Consider the following 24,945-nt stretch of genomic DNA (forward strand, 5'->3'; position numbering starts at 1 on the left):
CTATTATTTATAGAATTATATAAACACATAGTCTTAATAAAATCACTAACAATATCTTTTTTTTTTCATCCATCACTTACTCAAACCTTATAGTACGTACCATTAAAAATAAAATATTTATTTTTCAGCATGAGATTTTATGTAGTGTTATTTTGTGAGTCAACGAAGATAGAATAAAATAAGAGATATGAAAAAGTAAAGATGAAGTTGTTTCAATTTTAGGAAACGCTTCATATTTAATGAGACAATCCAAAAAAAAAAATATTTCATTTTTAATGAGACAGACCGAGTACTTATTAGTTGAAAAAATATCTAATCAATTGAGTTGCATATATTGTCGAATATAACTATATGAGTAAATTACAAGGAAAATTATTAAGTTCAATCAAATTATGAATTGTCCTGCAATTTTGAAAATACTCTAGAAAAAAATATGAATTTATGATTTGTTCTCTAATTTTTCATACTATATGATAAAAAAAAATGTTCGTTGGTGTATAATAGATTATTTATATTTTTCAACTAAAGAATATCGTTTTCTTTATTAATAGATAATATATTTTTTTTTTTTGCAGTGACGTCCACATATGATTTTTTGGCTTCACACAAGTTTACCCAAAAAAAATCATGTGAAAAACTAAAAAAAAATTTGTAATTTTTCTAACTGATTTTAAAAATTACAAGACTGACTAAATTTAAGCAAAAATTTAAGCAAAGTTCATTTTTATGGCAATCATCCTAGCTATATTAAATATTAATATATTCCATGCTTATTTAATACAGTATAATTGTTACTACTATTGTTTAATAAATCGCGGGATCGCAACTAAGATTCCACCTAATAATCGCTTTAAAATCAAACCATCCACATCGGCGACATCGTCTTTCTGGGATCACGTCTCTTGATTATTAAATAGTGTGACAAATATTTACTTAATTAATTGCCTTTTAATATTATTTTTTCGAAAGATCTCACCCACTCTTCAGTGATTAAGTGTTTTATTACCAAATAATAAATATAATAATAATTATAATTAACATTAATTATGTTGACGGGCATAGAATCTCACATGCATATGCACATTAGCGTACTTAAATTTAATTTAGTCACTCAATAATCAATAGTATAATCAATCACTGCAAGATCGACAATTATTCATATTTGATCGAATGTATCCCACTGATACCAATTTCTAATTATAAATTTTTGTTACTCAGAGCATGTCACTTAATTAATTAAATAGTGCTGTTGTTATAGTTGCCGATGATGCAGCATCTGAGCAACAAGTAGAATTTAAAATAAATCAAAATTATATCGTTTGAAGTGGGGACTCTCGTTCTATGTCAGACGTAATTAAATTTTTAAATCTAATTCAAAAATATAAATAAATTTAAAAAATACTTATTGGGATCTGATTCATTACAGAATTTGAGAAAAGTAAATTAAATATAGTATTAGTCAAAGCAATTTAACTGGAATATCCAAATTTGGAAATCCGAGAATGCCTTTTAAGCTCTGAATATCACTTTGTAAGTGTGTATCATATCCAAATTTGGAGTATTAAACAACCAAATTTCGTAGTAGTAACTCTTTTGTCACAAAGTCCCAATTTCAAGACTAAAATATCAATTTTATATGACTCATATCCCAAACAATATATGCATAAAAAACACTTTATAGTTATTAATTCAAAATGTTACTCCCTTCCCTGTGTCCCACGATAAAATTCTTATCTTATCATTTTTATTCGTCCCACAATAAAAGTCATATTTCGCTTTTATTACAAATAGTAAACAAGTCTCATATTCTACCAACTTATTTAACTCATATTTTATTAATAAAACTAGTATATTATATATAAATAAGACTCACATTTTATTAATTTATTCAACTCACATTTTTTTATATTTCATAAAATTCGTACTCAAAATAGAGAGAGTTGTTTTCTTTTAAAATTTTAAAGAATATTAATCCAAATTTGAGGATACAATGTCTAGAAAGTACGAAAAAAAGTACGACTTCCAAATAGGAGTAGCATATTTAAGAAATAGTACTAACAAAAAAGGTAAAACTAAAAATAGTATGAACTTCTTGGTTGACTTCATGACAAGCGTATGTTGTCTCAAATGTTGGAATTAAGAATCAATGATTCAAATCAATTGCGCATTCTTAGTCTCGAGCTAAGTGTTTAGGGATAGGTTAATAGTAACTCACACTCTCTATATATAGGTTAATAGTGACTCATACAGTATTTTGTAATTTTATGGAAAATTATTACTAATGTTGAAATTGAGAAATATTATCTTGAACTTTGATCGAGATTCTAATTTTCCATTATGCTGAATTCAGACTTATTGAAAATGGGGTGGAAGATGAGCTGACAATTTTTGTTTGTCATTTTTTGAATTTCTTATTTATTGATGTTAATTTTAATTTTTTATTGTTGAGGAGTTACTACAGAGAATGAATTTGTTGTCGGTGATTGAGAACTCTGGCTCAACTCACACTCGTTGTTTCATGAAGTTAAAGACGAGGCACATACATACATACTAATAAACTAGGAGTGGAGATTGTGCCAATGACAATGTTCTACGTTGGCCAAGACATGGTCTTCAACGACTTTCCGACAGATAAGGTCACGTCATGTTAGTATTGACTAGCTAGTTGAGATCTTCCTGCGTTGCCCAGAGTCCACCTTCAATGTTCCTAACTCCATAAATGTTTAATCATCCCTTAATTAGGCAAACCATAAATTATTACCCTTTAAAAAGATATCGTTTTAAGTAATTGAGTGACAACACGTGAGGAAAACGGTCGTCAAATCCACCTCAATATCCCGATATTCCAAGTCAGCCATAATTAATCCAGTGCTATTTTTTTTTTTTTTGCTGAACACAACCGCGGTTATATTTTTATACTTAAATATCATCAAAAGTAAATCATAATCAATTCGATTAATATTTAAATATTTTCATAATCCATACAACCCAGCACCGTTTTCCTTGCCTTAACAGTAGTATAATTCAACGACTTTATGCCTACTCAAAAAAGGTGGCTCCACGCTTTCATTTTTATTTATTTTTTAACGATTGATTCTGTTTCCTAGCCTAAATTATGAGACCAATTTACATTTTCCCCAAACAAATTAAGTTAATATTCCATCCGTCCCAAATTAAGAGTCACTTTTTGTCATAAAAGTCCGTCCCAGTTTAAAAGTCACATTTAGAATTTTTCATATTTGGTCATACAATTTTACTCCATTGTTCATTAAAATTATATCAAAATGTCATTATAACATTAAAATAAACCTAAACAAAAATAAAAATCCAAAAAGTTAAAAGGGATTCACCTTCAACCAACTCACTTCATTTATTGCACACTCCACCATCTCACTTCATTTATTATACACTTCAATTCTTTTTTAAAACCCGAGCCATAATAATAAGTGACTCATAATATGGGACGGGGAGTAATTAATACGGATATAAAGATAGAATATACAGCAATAGGCGATGTGGCACATGCTAGATATGAAGCCATCAAAACGACGACGTTTCAATGCTCCAATGAATCAGCTTGTCCGATTCTCCTTTTTCTCACACAATTTTAATTCTATTTATGGCCACTGGTCTTGCACTCCACATGATCACCCTCTCTCTCTCTCCCATCCCACTTGCACCCACACGCAAAAGTTATTGCTCTCTTATAATCATTCGGTGTCAAATTTTCACTCTCCCATCTCCATTTTCGAAATTTTCGCTCTCGCTCTTCCCAAAATTCTCTCCGCCTGTGATAGGATAACCCAGATTATTCGGGAAAGCGGAGGCCCTTTTGAGCTCAGTGCGTAAAGATACCCGAAAAAGCTGAGCTTTTTCCGTTTAAATTATTCCGACCAAAGGTGGGATTTTTTTTTAATTAATTAATTTAATGGCGGGAAATCTGGAGAAATGGAAGGCGTTTGGAACCTTTTTCACGGTTGTGTGGAGCTTTTTGATGGCTGCGTTATTTGTTTCTGCTGAGAGAAACTTAAAGCAAGATACCTCATCTCGAAATGCGGCCGGGGATTCGCCTCGTGATTTGGATTTTTTGTCGGCCGTTGCGAATTTCTTGTGGCAGGAGGATCAATCTGGATACCAGCACGTTTGGCCGGTGAGCCTTTTTGTTTTTTGGTTCGATTCATTCTGAGAAATTCTACTGCTCGCAGTTGTTTTTTATTTAGATTTGTTTTGATTTTGAATTAGTTTTTTTATAACCAAATATCCATTCTCTCTCCATCTCTCTATCCTGGTAGATTTGATTAGGAAGTTTTAAATTTTATTGCTATTAATGGCTGTGTATGGCATGGGGGCCGAACTGATGCAAACATTAATTGATGTTGTTGAATTGATAGCTCAGTTGTTATTGGTGGGTGTGGGTAGGGGTAAGGGTAAGGGTAAGGGTAAGAGATGATATGTCGTTTTAACTGTTAATGGTAGTTGCCACTTGTATCTATCAATGGAATAAAGTGATTGCTTCATAGCATAGACGAGGAAGCTTCCTTGGTGTGTTGTACAGTAGGAATATTCATGTTGAAGCTATGATGATGAATGTGAGATCATGTGACTGAGATCTGGTCTCAGGGGTCCCATACCTCATTAAACATAGTGTTCTTGATCTTGATATGTTGTGGGGGAGTGGTTGAGATCATGCTATTTTGGTTCTTGATTCGTACAGGGTAATATAGGCTTTTTCGTGCATTCGATGTTGAAAAGGTGTAGTTTGTTTTGATTTTCTTGGTATGGGTGGTGACTTATGTTGTTGTTCTTGGCCTTTGATCGACAGGATCTGGCATTCAACTGGCAGATCGTTGTTGGCACCGTGATTGGATTCCTTGGTGCGGCCTTTGGGAGCGTGGGTGGTGTTGGTGGTGGTGGCATATTCGTTCCCATGCTCTCTCTAATTATTGGGTTTGATGCGAAATCAGCAACTGCTATCTCAAAATGTGAGGGAAATGAGTTTGGCTTTTGTGATATTGGATGCCCTTTTTTTGGTTGTTTGATGATTGATTTTGGAAAGAGACTCTTTTGACATTTTGGATTCTTTTTGCTTTATTATTATATTTGGTCTTCATTTACAAGTTTTATTGTGATGATCAAGGCAATGATTAGTGGAGTTCTTGATTCAATAGGTATGATCATGGGGGCTGCTGCCTCGACTGTTTACTACAATCTTAAGCTCAGACATCCAACCATCGACATGCCAATTATTGATTATGATTTGGCCGTTCTAATCCAGCCGATGCTCATGCTTGGCATTAGTATTGGAGTTGCTTTCAATGTCGTATTTGCTGATTGGATGGTTACTGTGCTTCTAATTATTCTTTTTATAGGTAATACTTGGCATATTGCGATTTATTTATTCGAACTCTGTTTCCTGTTGTATTTATCGATTTCAAATGATGGTTACAGGTACATCTACTAAGGCCTTCTTAAAGGGGATCGAAACATGGAATAAAGAAACTATCATGAAAAAGGTAAGCAAACTTCCCCACTTCACATAATAATGGGATCACATCAACTAAGAATTGATTCTTAAATCTTGTTTCTACTTATAAATTTGTTCAAATTTTCTGTAGGAGGCTGCAAAGCGATCTGAGACAAATGGTGCGTTTTTGTTTCTCATTTCCTTGAAGAATGGACTTCCTTGTTTTGTTCTAACGTATTCTTGGAACTGAACCACTTATTGTCTTGTGTCAGGCAATGGTCAAGAAGCAGATTACAAGCTTCTTCCAGCGGGACCCAGTGCCGAGGCCAAACCCTTCGAAGAACCAACTGTAAGAAGGAATCATGGACTAGGTTTTGATCTTTTAGTGACGAACTTGCACGTGACACATATCATCATTTCAGGTCGGAATTATTGACAATGTATGTTGGAAAGAATGCGGGCTTCTTTTCTTCGTGTGGTTTGCGTTTCTTGCCCTGCAGCTTATCAAGGTTTGCTTTCTTCGACATTCTAGACTACTTCTTGGAGTCTACTTAAATTCGTAACAGTGTGCGGAAACCTAACTGCTTTCCATTGATCGAAACAGTCGAATACAACAACATGCTCTGCAATATATTGGGTGGTTAACTTCATGCAGGTGCCTACACGAATCTCAAAATCCATATCGTATTGTTTGAACTTTGTAGTGACCTTATCGTGATGGAAACGTATATCTTTGCACGTATATTCTTTCTATGCAGATTCCTGTAGCTTTAGGTGTATCGGGTTATGAAGGGTTTTGCCTGTACAAGGGCTACCGGAAACTTGGTTCCAAGGGAGATGACGGTACTAACTTCAAAATTCACCAGCTCATCACCTATGGCCTTTTTGGCATCCTTGCTGGACTAGTCGGGGGCCTTCTAGGTCTTGGAGGCGGATTCATCATGGGCCCGTTGTTTCTTGAACTCGGCATTCCTCCTCAGGTGAGCCCTGCTTTCGTCTAGTGATATTGTTGCCTAGGTTCTCGTATCTATAATGATTTGGTGAACTTGTGTGGTCAGGTTTCAAGTGCCACGGCGACCTTCGCCATGATGTTCTCCTCGTCTATGTCCGTTGTTGAATACTACCTTCTAAAGCGATTCCCTGTTCCTTACGGTTAGTGCATAGTTATATCACGTTTATGATGCACGAAAGCATCAACTCCACGCACTCATGAAATCTCTGTTGGCAGCTCTCTACTTCATCGCCATTGCAACCGTGGCCGCCTTGATCGGGCAGCACGTCGTGAGAAGGCTGATCGTCGTGCTAGGGAGGGCCTCCATCATCATCTTCATTCTTGCTTCCACGATCTTCGTCAGTGCGATATCGCTAGGTAAAAAACTTCGCCCCTCCCGAGCAACTACTGTGTTCTTGATTTCTCTTCTAACTGCTCGACTCGTGCTCTCGAGCAGGCGGGGTAGGCATCTCGAACATGATCGGGAAGATCCAACGGAACGAGTACATGGGCTTCGAGGACCTCTGCAAGTACGACGCGTGAAGTGTGTCGGGCCTTTCTTGTCTGTGGGTTTGTGGCGATGATCGTCGTCGATCGTCCTCGGTTTCCGGCCAAGAAGAAAGAGGTGGGGCTCTCTTCTCATCCTAGGGCAAAGATTCTTTTGTTGTATCCATTTAGATTTGAATTGCAATGTGCAAGAGTGAAATCTAGTCCTCAAACTGGATGTGTTTGTGGTCCAGATAAAATTTTAGGGCACAATTGTGGCAAATTATTTAGTTTTGTTTGTCTTGTTTTCTGCTGTGATCATATATAGTTTACTTACTGCCAAAAGAATCCAATGGAGATGTGTTTCATATACATTATTGCTTCAATAGGTACACATGACTATGTTTAATCGCATTTTATACAAAAACTTACTTCTTTCTTCCATGATTTACGGGTCCATTTTTTTCTGCATGAGTTGTAAGAAGAAAGGTGAGGTAGAAAAATTTAGTGAAATAGGACTATAGGAGTATAAATTAAATTTTTATGCATTAGTTTTATAATGAAATTTGACTTCAAGAGTTAGTAAAATATGAAGTGAAATGTAATGAAATTTGATTTCAAGAGTTAGTAAAATATGAAGTGAAATGTGACTATTATGTAAAATAGATACCACTCCCTCCATTCACCAATAAATCTTTCATTTTGTTATTTTCATTCTTAATAAACCTTTCATTTGCTTTTTACTATTTTTTTAATGGATTTCACAGTCCACTGATTTGATCTTATTTATATTATATTTTAATATAAAACTAATACAAATTCATATAAAAGTAGGATTCACCTTGTCGTTTTGGTAATTTCTTGTATTGAAATGTGAGTTTAATTTTGAAGTGGCTAGAATTATAGCCACTTATCTAATGTGAGTTGAATCTTGAAGTGGTAGGAATACTACTCGTACTACTAAGACTACCGACACTTCAGTAACCGAGCACTTTATTTAACCATCAAGCACGCAAATACTATTAAATTCAATTATATCAAATATGTACTTTATTTGTAAATTACAATAATATAAATTCTAATTATACCATATTCCTAGAAGGATTATTAAAAAATATATAAAAATAAAGTATACTGTGCTTTAAATGTGTAAAATCAACCAATGATTAACCATGAAAGTAAAAAGAAAAATATGGAATAGTACAAATAATAATAATAATAATAATAATAATAATAATAATAATAATAATAATAATAATAATAAGGATTATATAAAGATGAGGACCACCACAATCCCACCACCCTAAATCCTTTTCTAAAGAATGACTTTCTTAAAAGAGTCAGGCAAGGACTTACTGATTGCTCTAGAGAGACTTTATGGTGACATACTGATATATTATCATGGACTAAGTTTAAAAAAAAAACAATTATACAAGAGAAAAAATAAACATGAATTATAGAAAATAATAAGAATTAAACAAGCACTAGATGTACATGTGTACACTTCTACAGACTACAATCTCAAAGGTATTTGATTATTTATTTATATTTTTAGGGGTAATGGAAGGATAACTTTGTCGATAAGATTTACTTAAAGGTTAAGACAAGACACTAAGTTAAAAATCAAGATTGTGCATTTAATGTAATGGGAAAAATAATTCCACCAACAATAATTTGTGGAATTGAAATGGATATACCAACATTCCATTAATTGTTATAAAACGATTTAATAATTGCGCATTACCACATTAGTCATTATCATGCTACAAGAACCACATGTCTTACCATATTAAAAAACATTTTAAAAAGAAATACCAATTTGCAATTTATATTCATGTTATTTTGAATATTTTCGATGTTCATATTCAAATAATACTGTTTCCCTCCATAAATATGCATCACATGTTTTCTTTTTGGTCTATTTATAATTATAAGTCTCATATTCCATTAATTAATTTTATGCTCATTTTATTATAAAATTATTACATAAAATTCAAGTTCATATTCTGCTAACTTTTTTATATACAATATTTTATATTCCTTAAAATTTAAGTCAAAATTGAACGTATATTTCGGAATTCGGATGGATGGACTCATACATACAATCCAAATTAATGTCGCATCAATATATATAAGAGTGTGTGGTTATATTTTTGTGAAAAAAGTTCAGTGTCTTATCTTGTGGTTGTGGGAAGATATATAGAGATGATTATATTTGAAAATAATGGGACATTTTTCTTTCTTTTTTCGTATATATTTGTCTTTTATTTGTTGCTTCACACCCCGTGATAAAACTTTGTTCACTAGTAAATTCTGTTGCAGCCACATTTTATAAGCCCATTTTTCAAGTTTAATAATATTAGAATAATTAAATCAGACAGATCGCTTTGCTCTTTTTTTTCTTTTATGAACTAGTACTACTTTTTTCTATGAATTAGTATTCCATGCATTATGCGGTAGTGGATGTGTTTCTTTTCGGTACGCAATTTAAGAAAAATTATATTAAGTAAATTAAGTAAAAGAATAATAAAGTAGAAAATAAAAAAAGGTAAAAAGACGAAGAAGGAATAAAGTAAATGAGGAGATATGTGTTGACTTTTACTGAAAAAGAAAAATAATTCTACTATGAAACATACAAAAATGGCAAAACGACTGTACTACTATAGAACAGATGGAGTATTAGTTTTATTAATAAAATATGGGTGAAATGAAATAGTAGAATGTAATATCTATTCACCGAAAATAATAAAATTAAAACGAGTTTTATTTAGTGTCGGACTAAGGGAGATTAATTTAGATTGCAAAGTATGCTTCCCAATAGAAAAAAAAAAAACCCATATAGAATATTAGAAGCTAAAAATGATACAAACTAAAATAATTGCGGTTATACATTATATAGTTTATTGAACTGAGCACAAAATCATTTATGAAAACCAAAATAAATTTCCTATTTATTATGCAAATTACAGTATAATTGGGCTCATGAATAAGAGCCCAAATATTTTTGACCCCACATCTAACCTTTTGTAACAATTAAGGCCCAAAACGGATCGGATTGAATTCGGATTTGGGCTGAATTAATAATGGATATTAAAAAATATTAGTAATTTTATTGATTTAATAAAAAGCGGAGAAACAGGGAGGTGAAAATGAGAGTCTTCACTCTTCACCTCCAAAAATTCATTTTCTAATTCACCGTAAATTCAGCAGAGAGAAGAGACAATTGAAACCCTAGTGAGAGAGAAAGAGGAGGAGAGAGAAAATGGTTTTCTACTTCAAGGCGCGGCCGGAGGCGGGGGATTTCACCATATTCATGGGCCTCGACAAGTATGAGAACGAGGAGCTCATCAAATACGGATTTCCTGAAGATATTTGGTATAATTGTTTTCATTTTTTTAATATTTTAACAACTTAATTGTTGCAAAGCTTTGAATTTGATTTGTCGGAGCTGTTGCGAGCTGCATTTGGGAGAGGGGAAGGGGGTTTCCGATGCGTTTATGCGGAAGAAATTGGGGAGAATGGTGCTGCCTTTTGTTAGTAATAGGATGGTTTTGTTTGTTGAAAAATTATATGTTTTCGGTTATGTGAAGCTATCTATGCTCTTATTAGAAGCTTTTTTTATGGAACTGCATTTTTAATTTTGGTGGAAATTTAGTTGAGAAGTTGTTGACTATGGAATCAGAACGGATAGAGGTGTAATAGTTATGAGTTGTTTAGAGGAAGATTATTGGGATTTTTGTGGTGAAGGCAATTACATTTTTCAGATTGTAGGTCGAAGGGCATAATTATGTGGGTTTTGGGCTATTTCTGTAATTCGTTTTTGGGATAAGACCTTCTTTCATGTATTTTAGAGCTTTAGGCCTGTATTGGAATTCGACTGATAATAGGCATGGAAGAATTGGTTTTGCTTTTAGCAATGCCAATTTAGTATTTTAGCCACTAGTTGCTTGCTGGTTGAGAGTGTTTCTCAAAAATGCATGAAGTTTTAGCTCAACCAACTGGATGGCGGATGCTAAAAGAATCTTAATGTTTACACCTTGATACACTTTTCTCAATGCATTCTTGTGGATTCATGGCGGTTGCCTAAACAAGCTCTCTAGAACAGCCAAATATGCTTCTAGAATATGGCCTATTGTTCTGTTCAATAATCGTTTCAGCTTACATGACAGGGATGATTTATTTCAGGTTCCATGTGGATAAAATGTCTTCAGCCCACGTTTATCTGAGATTGCACAAGGGTCAAACAATCGATGATCTATCTGAAGGTGTGTTGGAAGATTGTGCTCAATTAGTCAAAGCAAATTCTATTCAAGGCAAGATCTCCTTTTTCTTGCATCAACTTTTATTTGATGAACTTGTCTGTTGAACTTATGTTCAATCGCTAAGTGTTTTTTTCCTGAAGCAAAAGCTTGATTTGCTTGCTGAATGGCTATATTGTCTACTATCATGAATATGGCAGGAAATAAAGTTAACAATGTTGATGTTGTCTACACTCCCTGGCAAAATCTTAAAAAGACTGCATCAATGGATGTTGGGCAAGTTGGTTTTTATAACTCAAAAATGGTAAGGTTTGTTATTTGTGACTTTTCTGATAACTATGTGGGTTTTTCACCGCTGCTTGAATTCTGACATCTAAGGTCAAAATAATGTGCTGTTTTCTTTTACTTAGGTTCGCACTGTCAGAGTTGAAAAGCGAATAAATGAGATAGTCAATCGGTTAAACAGGACAAAAGTGGAAAGAACTCCTGATCTGAAAGGTTTGTATTTAGTTATTATGCAAAAATTCTGAAATTAGAGTCTTTCTTTTCTGTGCACGTTTCTTTGTTTTTTTCTGCTGCATGAATGTCCGAGATTGAAGCTCGTGACTGAGTAGAATGTGAGTAAAATGTTTTCTGATTCGCTTATTAGTGCTGACAACTCTTTTTTTGTGTGAATAGCTGAACGAGAGGCTGTAAATGCAGCAGAAAGAGCAGAAAGGAAGCAGCATCTCCGTGAAAAAGTAAGTGATTTTTATCTCTTCATATAAGTACAAGGGTTAGACATATAAGCTTATTATGTTAGAGTTTTTTCATGTTTATGTGAGTGAGCCATTACTAGTCAGATGCATATTGAAATGTCTCTACTGGGAGTATTAGATAGGTCACCTGAAGTTTTTGTGTTTTTGGTACTCAATCTTCCTTACGAAATCTATGAGGTAATCAGTTTTCCTTGCCGTCTGCGATGTTCTGAGTATTAAAACTCTCAAAATTGACTAATTTTGTTTAGTGTTTTTCTGATTGTGAACTGTTTATTATTCTCGTCTCTCAAACTACAACTGGATACTAAAGACATCTATTCCTTTAGCTATTAAGTTTCATGGACTAGTCCCCAAGTCTGAGCAACTAAGACACAAAGAAGATTTACTTAGAATGTATTGTCACTACTACTTTGGACTATCTGGACAAATACAATGAATTTTATTGCTCTAAAGTTATGTCCTCACCTAAGAAGAGCGCCTCTGGCTACTGCTAATAAATGGCTTGAATCTTGATGAAGGTAGATTGATGGTGGTCATGTACTGATGTTCATTAAGATGCCTTGCAACTATTTTTCTATAACTGAATGCATTGAGTATTGCCAATGTAAAATTTAGTGAATCACAAAGTTTTTCTACTGGAGTTTTGATTTTGACACTTGTATAGCGGTGCTTGGACCTCATAGTTTTGTTGATGCATAAGTTTCCTAAATTTTGTCAGTTCTTCATTTTCTAAAATACATGTTCTGTTAGATTGTGCTGATATTTTAATTGCCACTATGATAACTTATTCAGACTCCAAATACACACTTTTTTTAAATTACACCTCACACACACCTCACACACATATCAAACTCATGTGCAGGTATTTTAATTGCCTCTAAGAGTTGCGCTTTATCGTCAACCAAATACATGCTTATGAAGGAGCTTTTTTTTTAGGCTTAGTTGTGTTTATGTATGTTTTACAGAAGCGGCGGGAGGAGTTAGACAGACTTGAGAAAGAGAGGCAGACTGAATTAAGGAGCTACAAAAACTTGATGGTGGCTGAGAAGATGACGTCTAACAAGGACATAGCGTCTACCAACAAGTCCCTTCAAGAACTCGAGGAAGATTTCATGTGAACATGAAATTCTTGAACAATCCCCCAACATTCAGCTATTAATCGAGTATATGAATCCTTTGGCCACAAGGGGCTGAGGACCAGAATGGAGTTCAAGAGAGAAGAATGTTCACGCATCGTGAGATAGGATTTTTCCAATTTGGTCATGTCCTTAATTGAAGCGCTCCCTAATTGTAGCAATAATATGTTGGGAGCAAAGATTTTATACAGAGGAGCTGCCCCAATTTGATCTGTTAAATCTCTGGATACGAAAAAGCTCGTTTCCGGATTGTGATGTGATTTTGTTCGGCTGGTGATATTGTGTTGTTGCTGGCTTTCTTTCTTAAAATCGTTTCATGAACTATGAAGTAGCTCATTTTTTATGTGTAATTTCTTGGTTGAAATTTAAGTATTGTACGTTGTGTTTGGAATCATCCATATACTGTGAGAGGTTTTGGGTTTGCTTGAAAAAAAGAGAACTAATAAAAATTTGAGTTTTGTGCTATTGGGTTATGATATTAAATTAAATCAATAGTATAACATTGATGTGGAGTGCATTGTGCAATATAGTAAAATTTGGACAGGCAGCCGAACTACAAATGATTAGAGCAACTCTAACCTAGAAATGGAAATGATGATGCACTGTTGGAGCTACAAATAATTAAATCAAAAGGAAAAAAAAAATGGATTGCTTGATGTGCATGCCAGAACCAGATGCTCTTCTTGTATCTTATCCACTTAGTTTTCTTTTCATTTTCTATAGTTAAATTAATTTTGGAGTAATTATTTAGAAATGTGATCTTTCTTTCTTTGAGATGTTTCTTGATGAATAATAAGTTTTTCCCCATGAAATAAACAATCTTCTTTCTCTCAAATTATACATTAATCTGTGTTAGGATTTTCAAACTTATTGATTGACTATTCAAGTTTGTTTATTTTATTCTTGTTTCCGGTCAATTAAGGCATATCATGACTAGTAATCAAAAGCTTGCTACCTTCTCTTTTAATACCCAAATATTCAACCTCATGAAATATTATATATATATATATATATAAGAAAAATGTACCATGCACACACATTGTCTCTCTTTCTCTTCCATCAACCATTTCTCTGATCATGTCTAGCAACTGGAAAAGCTCACGCAGCAAAAGCATGAAACCGGGGCAGAACGACTACGAGTATTCATACTCGTGGTCGAGTAATCACAAATGGCTGACGCTCTGGCGAAGGATCAAAGGGAAGAAGAATAAGAAAAGCTCGGAGTCTCCGTTTGCAACGCAGAAAACGTACGATCCTCAGAGCTATATGCAGAACTTCGACGAGGGCTCTGCCACCGTTGAGCCCGACAACCTCTACCGATCATTCTCAGCCAGATATGCTAATCCTTCCAGATATGTTCAAAGGGGTTGAGGAGATCCAATGTATGTAAATTGTAATCATAGTTTTTCATCTTTGTTTTTTTAATAGATTTTTGGTGTTAATTTCCTCTTCTTTTTCCCTTTTTGTGGATAAATATGTATCCTAGCTCTCTGTCTTTCTCTCTCATGGGATTAGTTTATATTCTGGATAGAATATGAGGAATGAATTTTCAAATTTGTGAGTTCTGCTTTTGCATTTATGATGAAATGAAGATGAGAATAAGTCATCCAATGTAGGCTAATGGATTAGTATAAAATATATTGATTAGGGTGAAAATTGTGACTGCTTTGATGCAGAAAAGTTTGAAAACATGAAACATAATGCTATTAATATTTACATTCAAAATTCATCCATTGACAGGTAGTATGAAATAAGGTATCCAGAAAAGGTAACACAACTCAGAAAAAGGAATAAGAAGTAAGGAGTTTTCTGCATTCTTTTACTAAGAGAAATATTTAAAATAGGCATGTAGTTTAGAGTAAACAGCAAGTGAAGATTTTTAAAACAAGGAAATGAAGAAAAATTTATTTATTTTATTAAAGAGAAAATGAATACAATGTGGTTATTCATCAGCTATAATAATAGTAATAGGTAATATCACTATTTTTTGGTTAATAGTGTTTTCATTAATGAGCATATTGTAGGATGTGCTTCTAGTCTCCTACCTAAAGAAAATACTCAATATTCCAACAACAAAAAACAACAAACTAGGCCTTTCTCCCATTGTTCAACTTCTTTGGTTACTTGACTCAATTATGTTGCAAACACATATTCTCACATTAAAGACCAAATTTTCCAAAACTAGTATAAGGATCATGTATTCCTAACCAAAGAAAAGTACTAGTACTACTACTATTATGCACCATATTATACATACCAACAACGAGCCATAAGTATATCTAATTTTGGTAAATCCGACCAAACAAGTAAATTATACTATAAATATTGTAAATATGATACTGATATACTTTATATAATTTAAAAAATTCAAAAAACTCCACAACACATTACCCGCTAGTATCACCTAAAGTTACGACAGTAAATACATAACACGTACAAAATGTTTCATATATTTGTTTCATATTAGTGTAAAAAGTTTGAATTTTACCTAAATCATACTTTTAAAAAAAAATTTACTGGACAAAATCGAATTTCCAAACAATTTCCATGGCAATGTGCAATTATGTAAATTATGCTGAATGCCTGGTTTTGTTTTCCTATTTTGAGTTAATTTTTTCGTTATAAAAATACATATCCGTATCACTCTTATCCTTACAAGAATCTGTTCTTCAACTTTTTCCCTAAAAAAATATTCACTAAGCTATCGGATTCGCCTCTTACAGGCGAATTTACGGTTGCAGATATTCTGTCACACACGTAATAATTTCATTCTGATTGGATATACACACACAAGCGTCCATATTGCTGTGTGTATGCGATTGCCAGACGAATTCGGTGCCTGAGAAATCAAATTAATGGCGGAAGTGAATCAAGGGCGGCAAGCTCGCAAACGGCGCCGTTCGACGTGGGACGTAGCTCCGTCTGGGCAGCCGGAGGTAGTTGCCGAATTTTGGGAAATTAGGGTTAGGTTTTCATAGAAGATTAAAATTTATTTTTTTTCCCTTTTTTGCAGGCTGATGAAAGGGATTGTGGGGATGACGAAACCAGGGCGCCGCCGGTGCTGCGGAGACATGTGTCGCCGCCGAAGAGGGATGATGATCCCAATGGGCATTACGTGTTTAGCCTCGGCGAGAATCTCACATCTAGATGTAATTATTTTTAATCTTCGTTGCCTGAATTTTAGTTAGTGTTCTTGATTGTGTGCAGTGAAAATCAATGTCTAAAAACCAAATCTTTAATGATAAAAATCAATTTAATGATATATTATAAAGTAACTGTGAACTTTATTCTAGCGACTTTGGCTGTACTTAAAGGCACTCCTTTTTTGGCACTAGTGTATACAATGGAATACTTAATATCATAGCTATTTGGAAGGAATCAATTTAATTGTGAACTTTTTAATTGGATGAGCTTGCTCTTGGCTTGTCTTATGGTCCAATTATCTCCATGTGGAGTGTTTGAATCTTCTTTCTGCTTGAATTTGCAGATAAGATACTTGGCAAGATGGGTGAAGGTTAGGGGTCACGTGCCTGATAAGAAAACCTTATATTTTCATCATTGTTATTGTTTCAAATCAGCAAGTTGCTAGTGCTGTAGGCACCTTTGGTCGAGTATTGGATTGTTGGGACCGTCATACACGAGAATATGTGGCTATCAAAATTGTTAGAAGCATAAGAAAGTACCGTGATGCAGCAATGATCGAGATTGACGTGCTTCAGCGTCTTGCTAAGTATGACAAAAAAGAGTCACAGTAAGTATTCTGCTGCCAGCTAGTTGCTGATGGACTCTTATATTTATCTTAGTTTTCGGTTTTTTTTGTGTGGCAGTTGTGTGAAGATGCATAGGTGGTTCGATTACCGCAACCATATATGCATAGTAAGTATTCCTGCGTGATTCCTTGCCTACCTCTTTTATTTCAGCTCTATGTGAATGCCTATCTCTTCATTTGATTAGTAGCACTATTCAGAGGTTCGATTTTCTTTCAATTAATAATTGCTGCATAGTAGGATATGCTATTAATGTCTGTTTTGAACTCCCTATTGAATGGAATATATGATCCTTACTCAACTCATAAACAATGGTGACTATCTAAGGGAGAACATACATAATGATCTATCTTGTTTTGTTAACTAATTGTTTGATAATTTGCATGACATTCGGTGAATGTCTTTGTTTTGTGCTCTCCTGAGTTTTTTACAATTATCATAGCTTCACAGAGAACTACCTTTCAGTGGATTTTAATGGTCTTATCAGGTCTTTGAGAAGCTCGGACCAAGTTTATTTGATTTTCTAAAGAGAAATAAATACTCCCCCTTTCCTGTGGATCTTGTTCGAGAGTTTGGGCGCCAGCTTTTGGAATCTGTAGCATGTCTGTAGAATTTCAATTCTGTATTCATTTAGTTTCATAAGCAGTTGCCCTGATCTCTATTCGCCTGTTATACATATTCGGCTATCTGCACATCTAACAGGGTTGCCTTTTTGTTATTTTAATATACCCAACAGATATGCACGATTTACGGTTAATCCACACTGATCTGAAGCCAGAAAATATACTTCTTGTCTCTTCTGAGTTTGTTAAGCTTCCTGTCTGCAAGGTATTTGGACTTAGGCCTTGTAAAGTTAAAAAAAACATCTATGATTGTCATTAGACTCAGTCACTCAAATCACATCCTTGAACTTTTTTGGTTGATCCAGAAAACGTCAGATGAAACAAATTCCAGGTGCTTACCAAAGTCAAGTGCCATTAAGCTGATTGATTTTGGTAGTACTGCTTTTGATAGTCAGCTTCATAGCTCCATTGTCTCAACAAGGCATTACAGGGCACCTGAGATCATTTTAGGTAAAAAGTTACTGTTGTGAGTGAGATTCACAATGGCTCCTGTCTAATTCTTATGAGGTTTTACTCCAACAATCTGGTGGCATTCATATCCAGATTGTGTCAAGACCTGTTGAGGCTATCGAAATCAGTGCTATTAGGTTGATTATCCAGCCTCATAAAGGAATGCTCCGTATTTTAGTGGAAATACATCTGAGTATTGACACTCTTTTACTGTTTTCTGCATATATGCTTGTTAATTTGTGTTAACTAAATGGCATTGCATATCATTGTCAGGAACTTGGTTGTGTATTTTATTATTCTTGAACAAAGACATGGAAAGGCAATGTTCTCCTAATAAGTTCAAGGAGACCAGTATTGATTTCTGTCTGTCTGTGCCAGGTTTAGGATGGACGCACTCTTGTGATATTTGGAGTGTTGGTTGCATACTTGTGGAGCTTTGCACGGTTTGTTCTGCTTCTCCCTCATCCACTAATTTCGTTGTACCATAGGAAATTCTATTTATCTGATATGTTGAGATCTGTCTTTCTAGGGTGAAGCACTTTTCCAGACACATGAGAACCTGGAACATTTAGCTATGATGGAGAGGGTTTTGGGACCACTGCCAGAGCATATGATTCAAAAAGCGACGTAAGTTCTTGTTAGGGTGATTATTTGGTGTTATACATATATCTTTGACCTTTTCTCTTCATTTTTCCTTTTTCTTGGTTCTTTATCTCTTGTTCTTTTGTAGGCAATATTTTGGGTTTCTAATTTTCCTTATTAGCTCTGACTCTCAATACTTTTTTGGCTTTGCATGCATCGAAGCATACTTCTCTCATAAAATATTCGGTCTTTAAGATAAAAATTAGCTGAGACTATGCATGAGTCGGCCAAAAAATAGAGTCACATTCATGGTAACAAAACACGAGGGGAAATTGAGATGGTTTGGGTTCCTTGTGGGTTTTGCAGCAAAGGTGCTGAAAAATATTTCAGACGATCCAGACTGAACTGGCCTGAGGGAGCAGTTTCCCGGGATAGCATCCGTGCTGTGAGGAAGCTAGACCTATTGAAGGTTGCAATCTTCTCCCAGATGTTGATTTAAAAACTATACCATGCTTCATGCTTAGATGCATCCATTCTTTTCTCTTGTTATTTCTTTGTTTTGTGTTTGTGCTCCTCGATTTTCTAACACCACCATATCGCGATTGACACCATCTGCTTTTGCTTCTCCGCCTTATAACATGGTTAGCTATTATTTGCAGAATCTCGTCTCAAGGCATGCTGATTCCTCCAGATCCTCTCTCGTGAACTTGTTGCACGGCTTGCTGAAGTTTGAACCATCTGAACGTCTCACTGCTCGGGAGGCGCTGGAGCATCCTTTCTTTAAGGAGCCAGCTTAGAAATTCCTCACCTTGCGTGTAAAAAACGTGTGTTTGATCTATATCTAGCTCTGTAGCAAGTAAAACGATCATGATATAACAGTATCTTTATTTTTGCTGTGTCTATTTGAAAGCGCAATAATGTCCTCTCAGTTTTGCTCTATGGAGAGAACCTTCTTTCCCAACTGGGTGAGAGTTCACAGTAAGACTGCTTTATAAGCCCATGGCTGGAACCCTCTCTCTCTGTGCTTGAATAATACCCGTTTTGAGGCGAAGTCGTCGTGTTCGTCTAAGGAACATGCTTTTGGTGAAAAAACTTGTTTGATCAACTTTTCACAATATTGCTTAAAAGTGGAGATATTGGTATGTTTTAGTGTATGTCTAATGAAAAGACAAAATGGGATGTTGCTTAATCCAAAAGATGTGTAAAGTGTTCGTTTGCTGTATATGCGACACAATGATCTTTGTAAAGCAATTGTTTGATATACCAATTTGTGTGCATAAGGTTAAGATTACTCCCACTATCTCTGATTAATTGTCATTCTTTTCCATTTCGGTCTATCCAAAATAATTGTTACACTTCATTTTTACCATAAATGATAAGTAGATGTCACATTCCATTAACTAATTGTCACTCTTTTCCATTTCGGTCTATCCAAGCGCGAAAGAGGTGACAAGGCATGAGGATACTAGTGAGGGGGGGTGGGCCGACTGGAATTGGAGGACGGATGGTGACTTGATGGTGAACGGTGCATTCTTTGTGTCATCCGGTGAAGGGGCTACGATGCAGTATGCCAAGGCCTCGAGTTTCAACCCTAAATCGGCTAGCCAAATCGAACAACTAACCATGAATGCCGGTGTTCTTGGTGGCACAAGGGACAATAGCGTCAGCTCATATGGTGGCGGGTCCACCACCGTGACAGGCGGCGGGAGCGGCGGTGGAGGGTTCAGCGGTGGTGGAGGTGACTATTTTAGGATGATGTTTGCGGGCAGCGCCGCCGTAAGAGGGCCATCGCCGCCCACCATTTTGTTTTTATCTTCCCTAATCATTTTAATGTTGTATATTTCCTCCTCCATTGTTAATGGTTTGGTATGATTAAACCTCATTCATTTTAATATTTGAGGTGCAAGAAAAAGGGAAAAGGAAATACTACTTCAGTCCCACATTTATAGTTACATTTAGTTAGGGTACGAATTTTAAAGAATTGATGGAGTGTGTAATTAATTAAGTGAGATGGTGGAGTGTGTAATAAATGAAGTGAGATGAAGGAGTGTGTAATAAATTAAGTGAGTTGGTTGAAAGTGAGTCCCTTGTTGATTTTTTGGTTTTTTATTTTTGTTTTGGTTTATTTTTGTTTTGATAATGGCATTTGAGTGTAATTTTAGTAAATAATGGGGTAAAATTTTATGTTCAAATATGAAAAATTCTAAACGTGACTATAAATGTGGGACAGACTTTTATGGCAAAATGTGACTATAAAACTGGTACGGAGGGAATAATAAAAAAAATAAAATAAAATAAAATAAAATAAAATAAAACTCACTTCACTTGCATTTTATTATAAAACCAATATAAAAAAGTGAGTCTCACATTCACTAATTTTTTCAACCAACTTTTCTTTACATTTTTTAAAACTCGTGTCCGATCAAAGAGTGACTATTAATCGGGGACGGAGGTAAGAGATAGGAATAAATTTGAATGTGGAATATAATTAATCTCTATATATTCCTTATTTTATAATCGGAGTTTTCTTATGTAAACTTTAAATAAAGCATAATTCATACGAAATGTTAGTTATTGTGTAAATATTTATTGTAGTAACTTTTTCGGTGACAAGATTTTTTTCATTTTTTTCATAGTACTACTACTATTCTCCATTTAAAAATGTTTTTAGATTTTTTATCATTCATAATAGTTACTACTAAATTTTATTTTTTGGTAAATTAATATACTTCAAAACTTGAACCCATATTTTTATATCCACATAACTTTTATTAGTTCACATATTTTATATATTTTGAGTTCAGCAAATTAATCACTGATCGATTTTTCTACTTCTACTCTATTTCTAGATCCTGGAAGTCCATTTGTGCTTCCATTCCATACCTCAAAAACCCTAGCCTAAAACCCCATTTCTCGATTACCATTTCCGGCGAGAGACAAATTCGTGACAATGGCGTTTAGGTCAAGAGAGATGATGAAGAAACTTGTGAAGAAAATCGGAGGCGACCAGAATCTAGCGCCGGGAGTGAAAGATCAGCTGAAAAAATGGGTGCCGGATCGCAAAATCGTGATGGGCCGAGCCAACCGCGGGCTTTTCGCCGGCCGCCATATCCAATTCGGCAATCGCGTCAGTGAAGACGGAGGCAACAAGTCTGTATGTTTAATTTATTTGCTTTTGTATTTGTAGCTTTCTATGCATCTCCGATTATTTTTGCGCTTTTTAGGTTTGAATCGTTTCATACCAACTTATTGAAGGCACGCATAATTTTTGGAGCGGATTGTGTGTTGTTTAATTTAAGCTGTGAATTGAGCTGCTATATTTGCGAAGTTTAGTTTAGTTTAGTGTAAATTTTGTATAAGACTACTAAAGAATACATAAACTGGAGAGCTTTACTAGTAAGAAATTTAGCTAATTGTGGATCCCTTAGATTCTTTCCAAACATGATTTAATTCGATTCGAGACTGGGATGGTGGTGATGTAGCAGTAGGACTAATAGTTGTTGGTGAAGAACTGCAGAAACTGCATTTATGATGGAAATTTTAGCTAGGTATTTTTGAGAAAATGTATGATGCTTGGTAACTTTTCTTTGCTTGATCATTTATTGATAATGGTGATTCTTCCGTTCTTGGTTGCTGTTATTGGTTTGTGCTATGGAGGTTTTTTAGGTTGTTGCTGTTTAGCTTAATTGTAAGCGGTCAATCTCAGCCGTAAATATTGGAAAATATGAATGTTTATAAGTACTTGCTGATAGAAGAAGCATGTTGTAGACTTGTAGTTTAAAATATGAATAGTAGGAGTAGGTGTTTTGATTTGTTGAAACACATGATTTTTTGGCTCTATCTTCCATTCTTCTACAATTCGTAACTTCATAAAATCCCATTCTTGAATTTCTTGATTTCCAATTGTTCTAGGACAAAGAGGTGCTGGAAACCCAATGTGCAGGAGAAGCGGCTCTTTAGCTACATTCTAGACCGTCAAATTCGTGTCAAGGTGACTACACATGCGCTGCGCTGCATAGACAAGGCAGGGGGAATCGATGAGTACTTGCTCAAGACACCTCACCACAAGATGGACACAGAAATGGGTCTTTTCTGGAAAGTTAAGATTGAGAAGATGTATCAGGACCTTGGAGGGAAGCAGGTTGTCTTCTTTGCACCTGAGGACGAGGCCAGCTTTGAAGAAAAATTCAACGAACTAAGATTAGAACAGAAGGCTGGACGTAGGGACGCCAGGAGAAAGATGTATGGTTCATCCGCCAAGCAAGAGCCAACCAAGGATGAAACAGACGTGGGCGAAGCCAGTCAACTAACAACATCAAGAAATGAAGACGGGAGCTCTCACACCGACTTCCATGAACCATTGGTCGCGAATGCTTAGTGTTGTGTCTCCTAGCACGGGGCAGTCTTTTCCTTGTCTTTTGGCATTTCCACCGGAGATGCCCTCTGTATCTTGTAATCTTGGCAAGAATAACAGTTTTGTTGGCTTAGGTGGTCCGTTATTATAATGACTATATAAGTGCTCTACTTTTTGGGATGTATGTTAAAATTCTGCAGCCATTTAGTTGACGACTGGCCAGCAGTAGATTTTCGGGTATTTTTCAGTAACAGGCAGGTCTCTGTGTTTTTAACATTGTGATTGTCAATTACTAAAATAATATGGAATTTTCAACAAATGTTGATGTTACTCTACGATAGTTTTCTATGCAATGAGTGATTGATATGTACACGAAATGTGGAGGTGTGGGGCACGCGTTGCAGGTGTGTGGAGCAATAGAGGAACGACACATTGTCTTGTGGAGTACAATGATTGGTGGTTTAGCAAATCATTAGAGAGCTCATGAGGCTACTGAGTTCTTTGAGGAGATGCAGAGGGACAGATGTGAATCCTAATGAGATCACATTCATAGGTTTGTTATCTGCTTGCAGCCACGCAGGTTTGGTGGAGGATGGGCTAAGATATTTAAATATAATGGAGAGTGGTTACAGCTTAATCTTTTGAGATGGCCGCGTGGTTGCAGCGGAGCATCTCTGGGAGCTTGAACCGGGAGACACGAGGAACCTCATACTGCTAGCGAACATATGTGCGGATCTCGGGTAGTGGGGTGAATGGGTAAGGGGAAGAGGCCCAGGTGCAGCCTCATTGAGTTAGTGTCATAATCAATATAACAAAAAACGTGGGTGGAAAAAATAATGTCAGAAGTGGGATTTGAACCCACGCCCTCGTAAGAGGACCAGAACTTGAGTCTGGCGCCTTAGACCACTCGGCCATCCTGACAACTGTGAACGTTTACATAATTTTTTAAATATATAGAGTATTTGATCTCTTTTTTGAACTACTGTAGTCTGTTATCTGCAACTATACACAGAAATAATGGTCGTCTTAGTTTAACACAAGTTTTAGTAAAAATGAAGCAAGCGATTTGTGAGTAGAAAAAAGTATTACGATCCCACTTTGTTGTTTCTTATGTTTATTAATACATACAGATATTGGTGGGCCATGTTTGATATTTTTATAAATAAGTGTAAAAGAGAGTAAAATATAAAGAAATTGTGTCCATGAAAAGTACTACTCCACTTGAAATGAGGTGGAAAAATAATTCGTGAATCTTACTTTTATATAATTATTTTTATAATAAAATGTGAATTGAGTGATTAAGTTTGTGGAATGTTTAATCCACTTGATAGAATTAGTTAAATAGTAGAAATAAAATGAGACATTTAGAGCATTCTCAACAGTTTCCCTAAAACCTCCCTTATTTCTCCATAACTCCTGCCACATTAGCGCCACATCAGCATCATAATTTATCCCCAGTTTTTAACCAACTTTTAGCCAACTGCTCCAATGGTTTCTCCCTTATTTCTCCCTTATTTCTTCCTAACTCAACATTTCATTTTTACATCATCACTAATTTAATTGTTTTATTTTTGTATATAATAAAGCTAGCTAATTTAATTTATAGGACAAAACAAATAATAGTAATAAAGTTCGTTGTATTAACACGGGTAAACATTACAACGACGAAAATTAATTAAAAAAAATAGTACAAGAATGGAAAAAAAAATTCAAAGTAAAAACAAAAAATGAAGAGAGAAAAGGGATGAGGATGGGGAGAGAATGAAGAGAAGGTGTGTATTTATAGAGGGGAAATAAAAAAAAAAACAAAAAATATATTTATCGTCGAATTATCGCCCACAGTGGTCGGCGATAATCCGGCGATTTTTCGCCGGTTGGCGATAAAACGGGAGGAAAAATCGCCGAATTATCGCCGACCTCTCCCATTGGTCGGCGATAGACGGCGAAAAAACGCCGACTTTTAGCCGGCACCATTGGGAGTGCTCTTACTGATAGGTGGACAAAAAAAGGGAGTATGATATACTCCCTCCGTCCCCTATTATGAGTCACTCTTTGACCGGACACGGGTTTTAAGA

The 24,945-nt window shown here is 35.1% G+C and overlaps 4 protein-coding genes and 1 non-coding gene across 8 annotated transcripts; 4 read left to right on the forward strand and 1 right to left on the reverse strand.

Annotated features, from left to right (window-relative positions):
• Window positions 1–3,647: 3,647 nt before the first annotated feature.
• Window positions 3,648–7,313, forward strand: LOC125215649 (Sulfite exporter TauE/SafE family protein). Its single transcript, XM_048117131.2, has 12 exons — window positions 3,648–4,150; window positions 4,823–4,982; window positions 5,169–5,369; window positions 5,449–5,513; window positions 5,616–5,643; window positions 5,737–5,813; window positions 5,887–5,973; window positions 6,069–6,119; window positions 6,223–6,444; window positions 6,523–6,616; window positions 6,693–6,833; window positions 6,913–7,313. The coding sequence occupies exons 1-12, from the start codon at window positions 3,929–3,931 to the stop codon at window positions 6,996–6,998; spliced, it is 1,434 nt and encodes a 477-aa protein (XP_047973088.2). The 5' UTR covers window positions 3,648–3,928; the 3' UTR covers window positions 6,999–7,313.
• A 2,778-nt stretch (window positions 7,314–10,091) lies between these two features.
• LOC125208948 (uncharacterized) lies at window positions 10,092–13,488 on the forward strand. 2 transcript variants are annotated; one of them, XM_048108482.2, is made up of 6 exons: window positions 10,092–10,316; window positions 11,127–11,254; window positions 11,401–11,504; window positions 11,611–11,698; window positions 11,879–11,940; window positions 12,924–13,488. In XM_048108482.2, the coding sequence occupies exons 1-6, from the start codon at window positions 10,204–10,206 to the stop codon at window positions 13,074–13,076; spliced, it is 648 nt and encodes a 215-aa protein (XP_047964439.1). In that variant the 5' UTR covers window positions 10,092–10,203; the 3' UTR covers window positions 13,077–13,488. The 2 variants fall into 2 exon arrangements, with proteins under 2 accessions (XP_047964439.1, XP_047964441.1); XM_048108484.2 differs by having other exon boundaries at window positions 10,115–10,316; window positions 11,111–11,254.
• Window positions 13,489–15,733: 2,245 nt separating this feature from the next.
• On the forward strand, window positions 15,734–19,418 carry AME3 (Protein kinase superfamily protein). Of its 3 annotated transcripts, XM_048115641.2 has the most exons (12): window positions 15,735–16,030; window positions 16,108–16,243; window positions 16,582–16,608; window positions 16,692–16,845; window positions 16,922–16,970; window positions 17,349–17,463; window positions 17,598–17,689; window positions 17,790–17,934; window positions 18,313–18,377; window positions 18,464–18,561; window positions 18,883–18,985; window positions 19,176–19,418. In XM_048115641.2, the coding sequence occupies exons 1-12, from the start codon at window positions 15,950–15,952 to the stop codon at window positions 19,311–19,313; spliced, it is 1,203 nt and encodes a 400-aa protein (XP_047971598.1). In that variant the 5' UTR covers window positions 15,735–15,949; the 3' UTR covers window positions 19,314–19,418. The 3 variants fall into 3 exon arrangements, with proteins under 3 accessions (XP_047971599.2, XP_047971598.1, XP_047971600.1); XM_048115642.2 differs by lacking the exon at window positions 18,883–18,985 and having other exon boundaries at window positions 15,734–16,030; XM_048115643.2 differs by lacking the exon at window positions 15,735–16,030 and having other exon boundaries at window positions 16,132–16,243; window positions 16,684–16,845.
• A 1,913-nt stretch (window positions 19,419–21,331) lies between these two features.
• Window positions 21,332–23,189, forward strand: LOC125210531 (uncharacterized). The gene is made up of 2 exons (XM_048110074.2): window positions 21,332–21,666; window positions 22,429–23,189. Exons 1-2 carry the CDS (start codon window positions 21,467–21,469, stop codon window positions 22,892–22,894), a joined length of 666 nt encoding a protein of 221 aa, XP_047966031.1. The 5' UTR covers window positions 21,332–21,466; the 3' UTR covers window positions 22,895–23,189.
• Window positions 23,190–23,707: 518 nt separating this feature from the next.
• Window positions 23,708–23,791, reverse strand: TRNAL-CAA (transfer RNA leucine (anticodon CAA)). Its single transcript has one exon. It is a non-coding gene; the product is annotated as a tRNA-Leu (tRNA).
• Window positions 23,792–24,945: the final 1,154 nt, after the last annotated feature.

This window comes from Salvia hispanica, chromosome 3 (genome assembly GCF_029641045.1).
Source record: "Salvia hispanica isolate PSC_SH4W2 chromosome 3, Shi_PSC_v1, whole genome shotgun sequence".
NCBI classification, from domain to species: domain Eukaryota; kingdom Viridiplantae; phylum Streptophyta; class Magnoliopsida; order Lamiales; family Lamiaceae; genus Salvia; species Salvia hispanica.

Bases quoted from the DNA above. Each gene is read 5' to 3' on its own strand.
- LOC125215649 (XM_048117131.2), top strand. From the start codon at position 3,929: ATGGCGGGAAATCTGGAGAAATGGAAGGCGTTTGGAACCTTTTTCACG. The intron at 4,151-4,822 runs GTGAGCCTTTTT...TTTGATCGACAG, and splicing joins GATACCAGCACGTTTGGCCG to GATCTGGCATTCAACTGGCA. The intron at 6,120-6,222 runs GTGCCTACACGA...CTTTCTATGCAG, and splicing joins GGGTGGTTAACTTCATGCAG to ATTCCTGTAGCTTTAGGTGT.
- LOC125208948 (XM_048108482.2), top strand. From the start codon at position 10,204: ATGGTTTTCTACTTCAAGGCGCGGCCGGAGGCGGGGGATTTCACCATA. The intron at 10,317-11,126 runs GTATAATTGTTT...GATTTATTTCAG, and splicing joins GGATTTCCTGAAGATATTTG to GTTCCATGTGGATAAAATGT. The intron at 11,255-11,400 runs GCAAGATCTCCT...TGAATATGGCAG, and splicing joins CAAAGCAAATTCTATTCAAG to GAAATAAAGTTAACAATGTT.
- AME3 (XM_048115641.2), top strand. From the start codon at position 15,950: ATGGCGGAAGTGAATCAAGGGCGGCAAGCTCGCAAACGGCGCCGTTCG. The intron at 18,562-18,882 runs GTAAGTTCTTGT...TGGGTTTTGCAG, and splicing joins CATATGATTCAAAAAGCGAC to CAAAGGTGCTGAAAAATATT. The intron at 18,986-19,175 runs GTTGCAATCTTC...TATTATTTGCAG, and splicing joins GGAAGCTAGACCTATTGAAG to AATCTCGTCTCAAGGCATGC.
- LOC125210531 (XM_048110074.2), top strand. From the start codon at position 21,467: ATGGCGTTTAGGTCAAGAGAGATGATGAAGAAACTTGTGAAGAAAATC. The intron at 21,667-22,428 runs GTCTGTATGTTT...CAATTGTTCTAG, and splicing joins AGTGAAGACGGAGGCAACAA to GACAAAGAGGTGCTGGAAAC.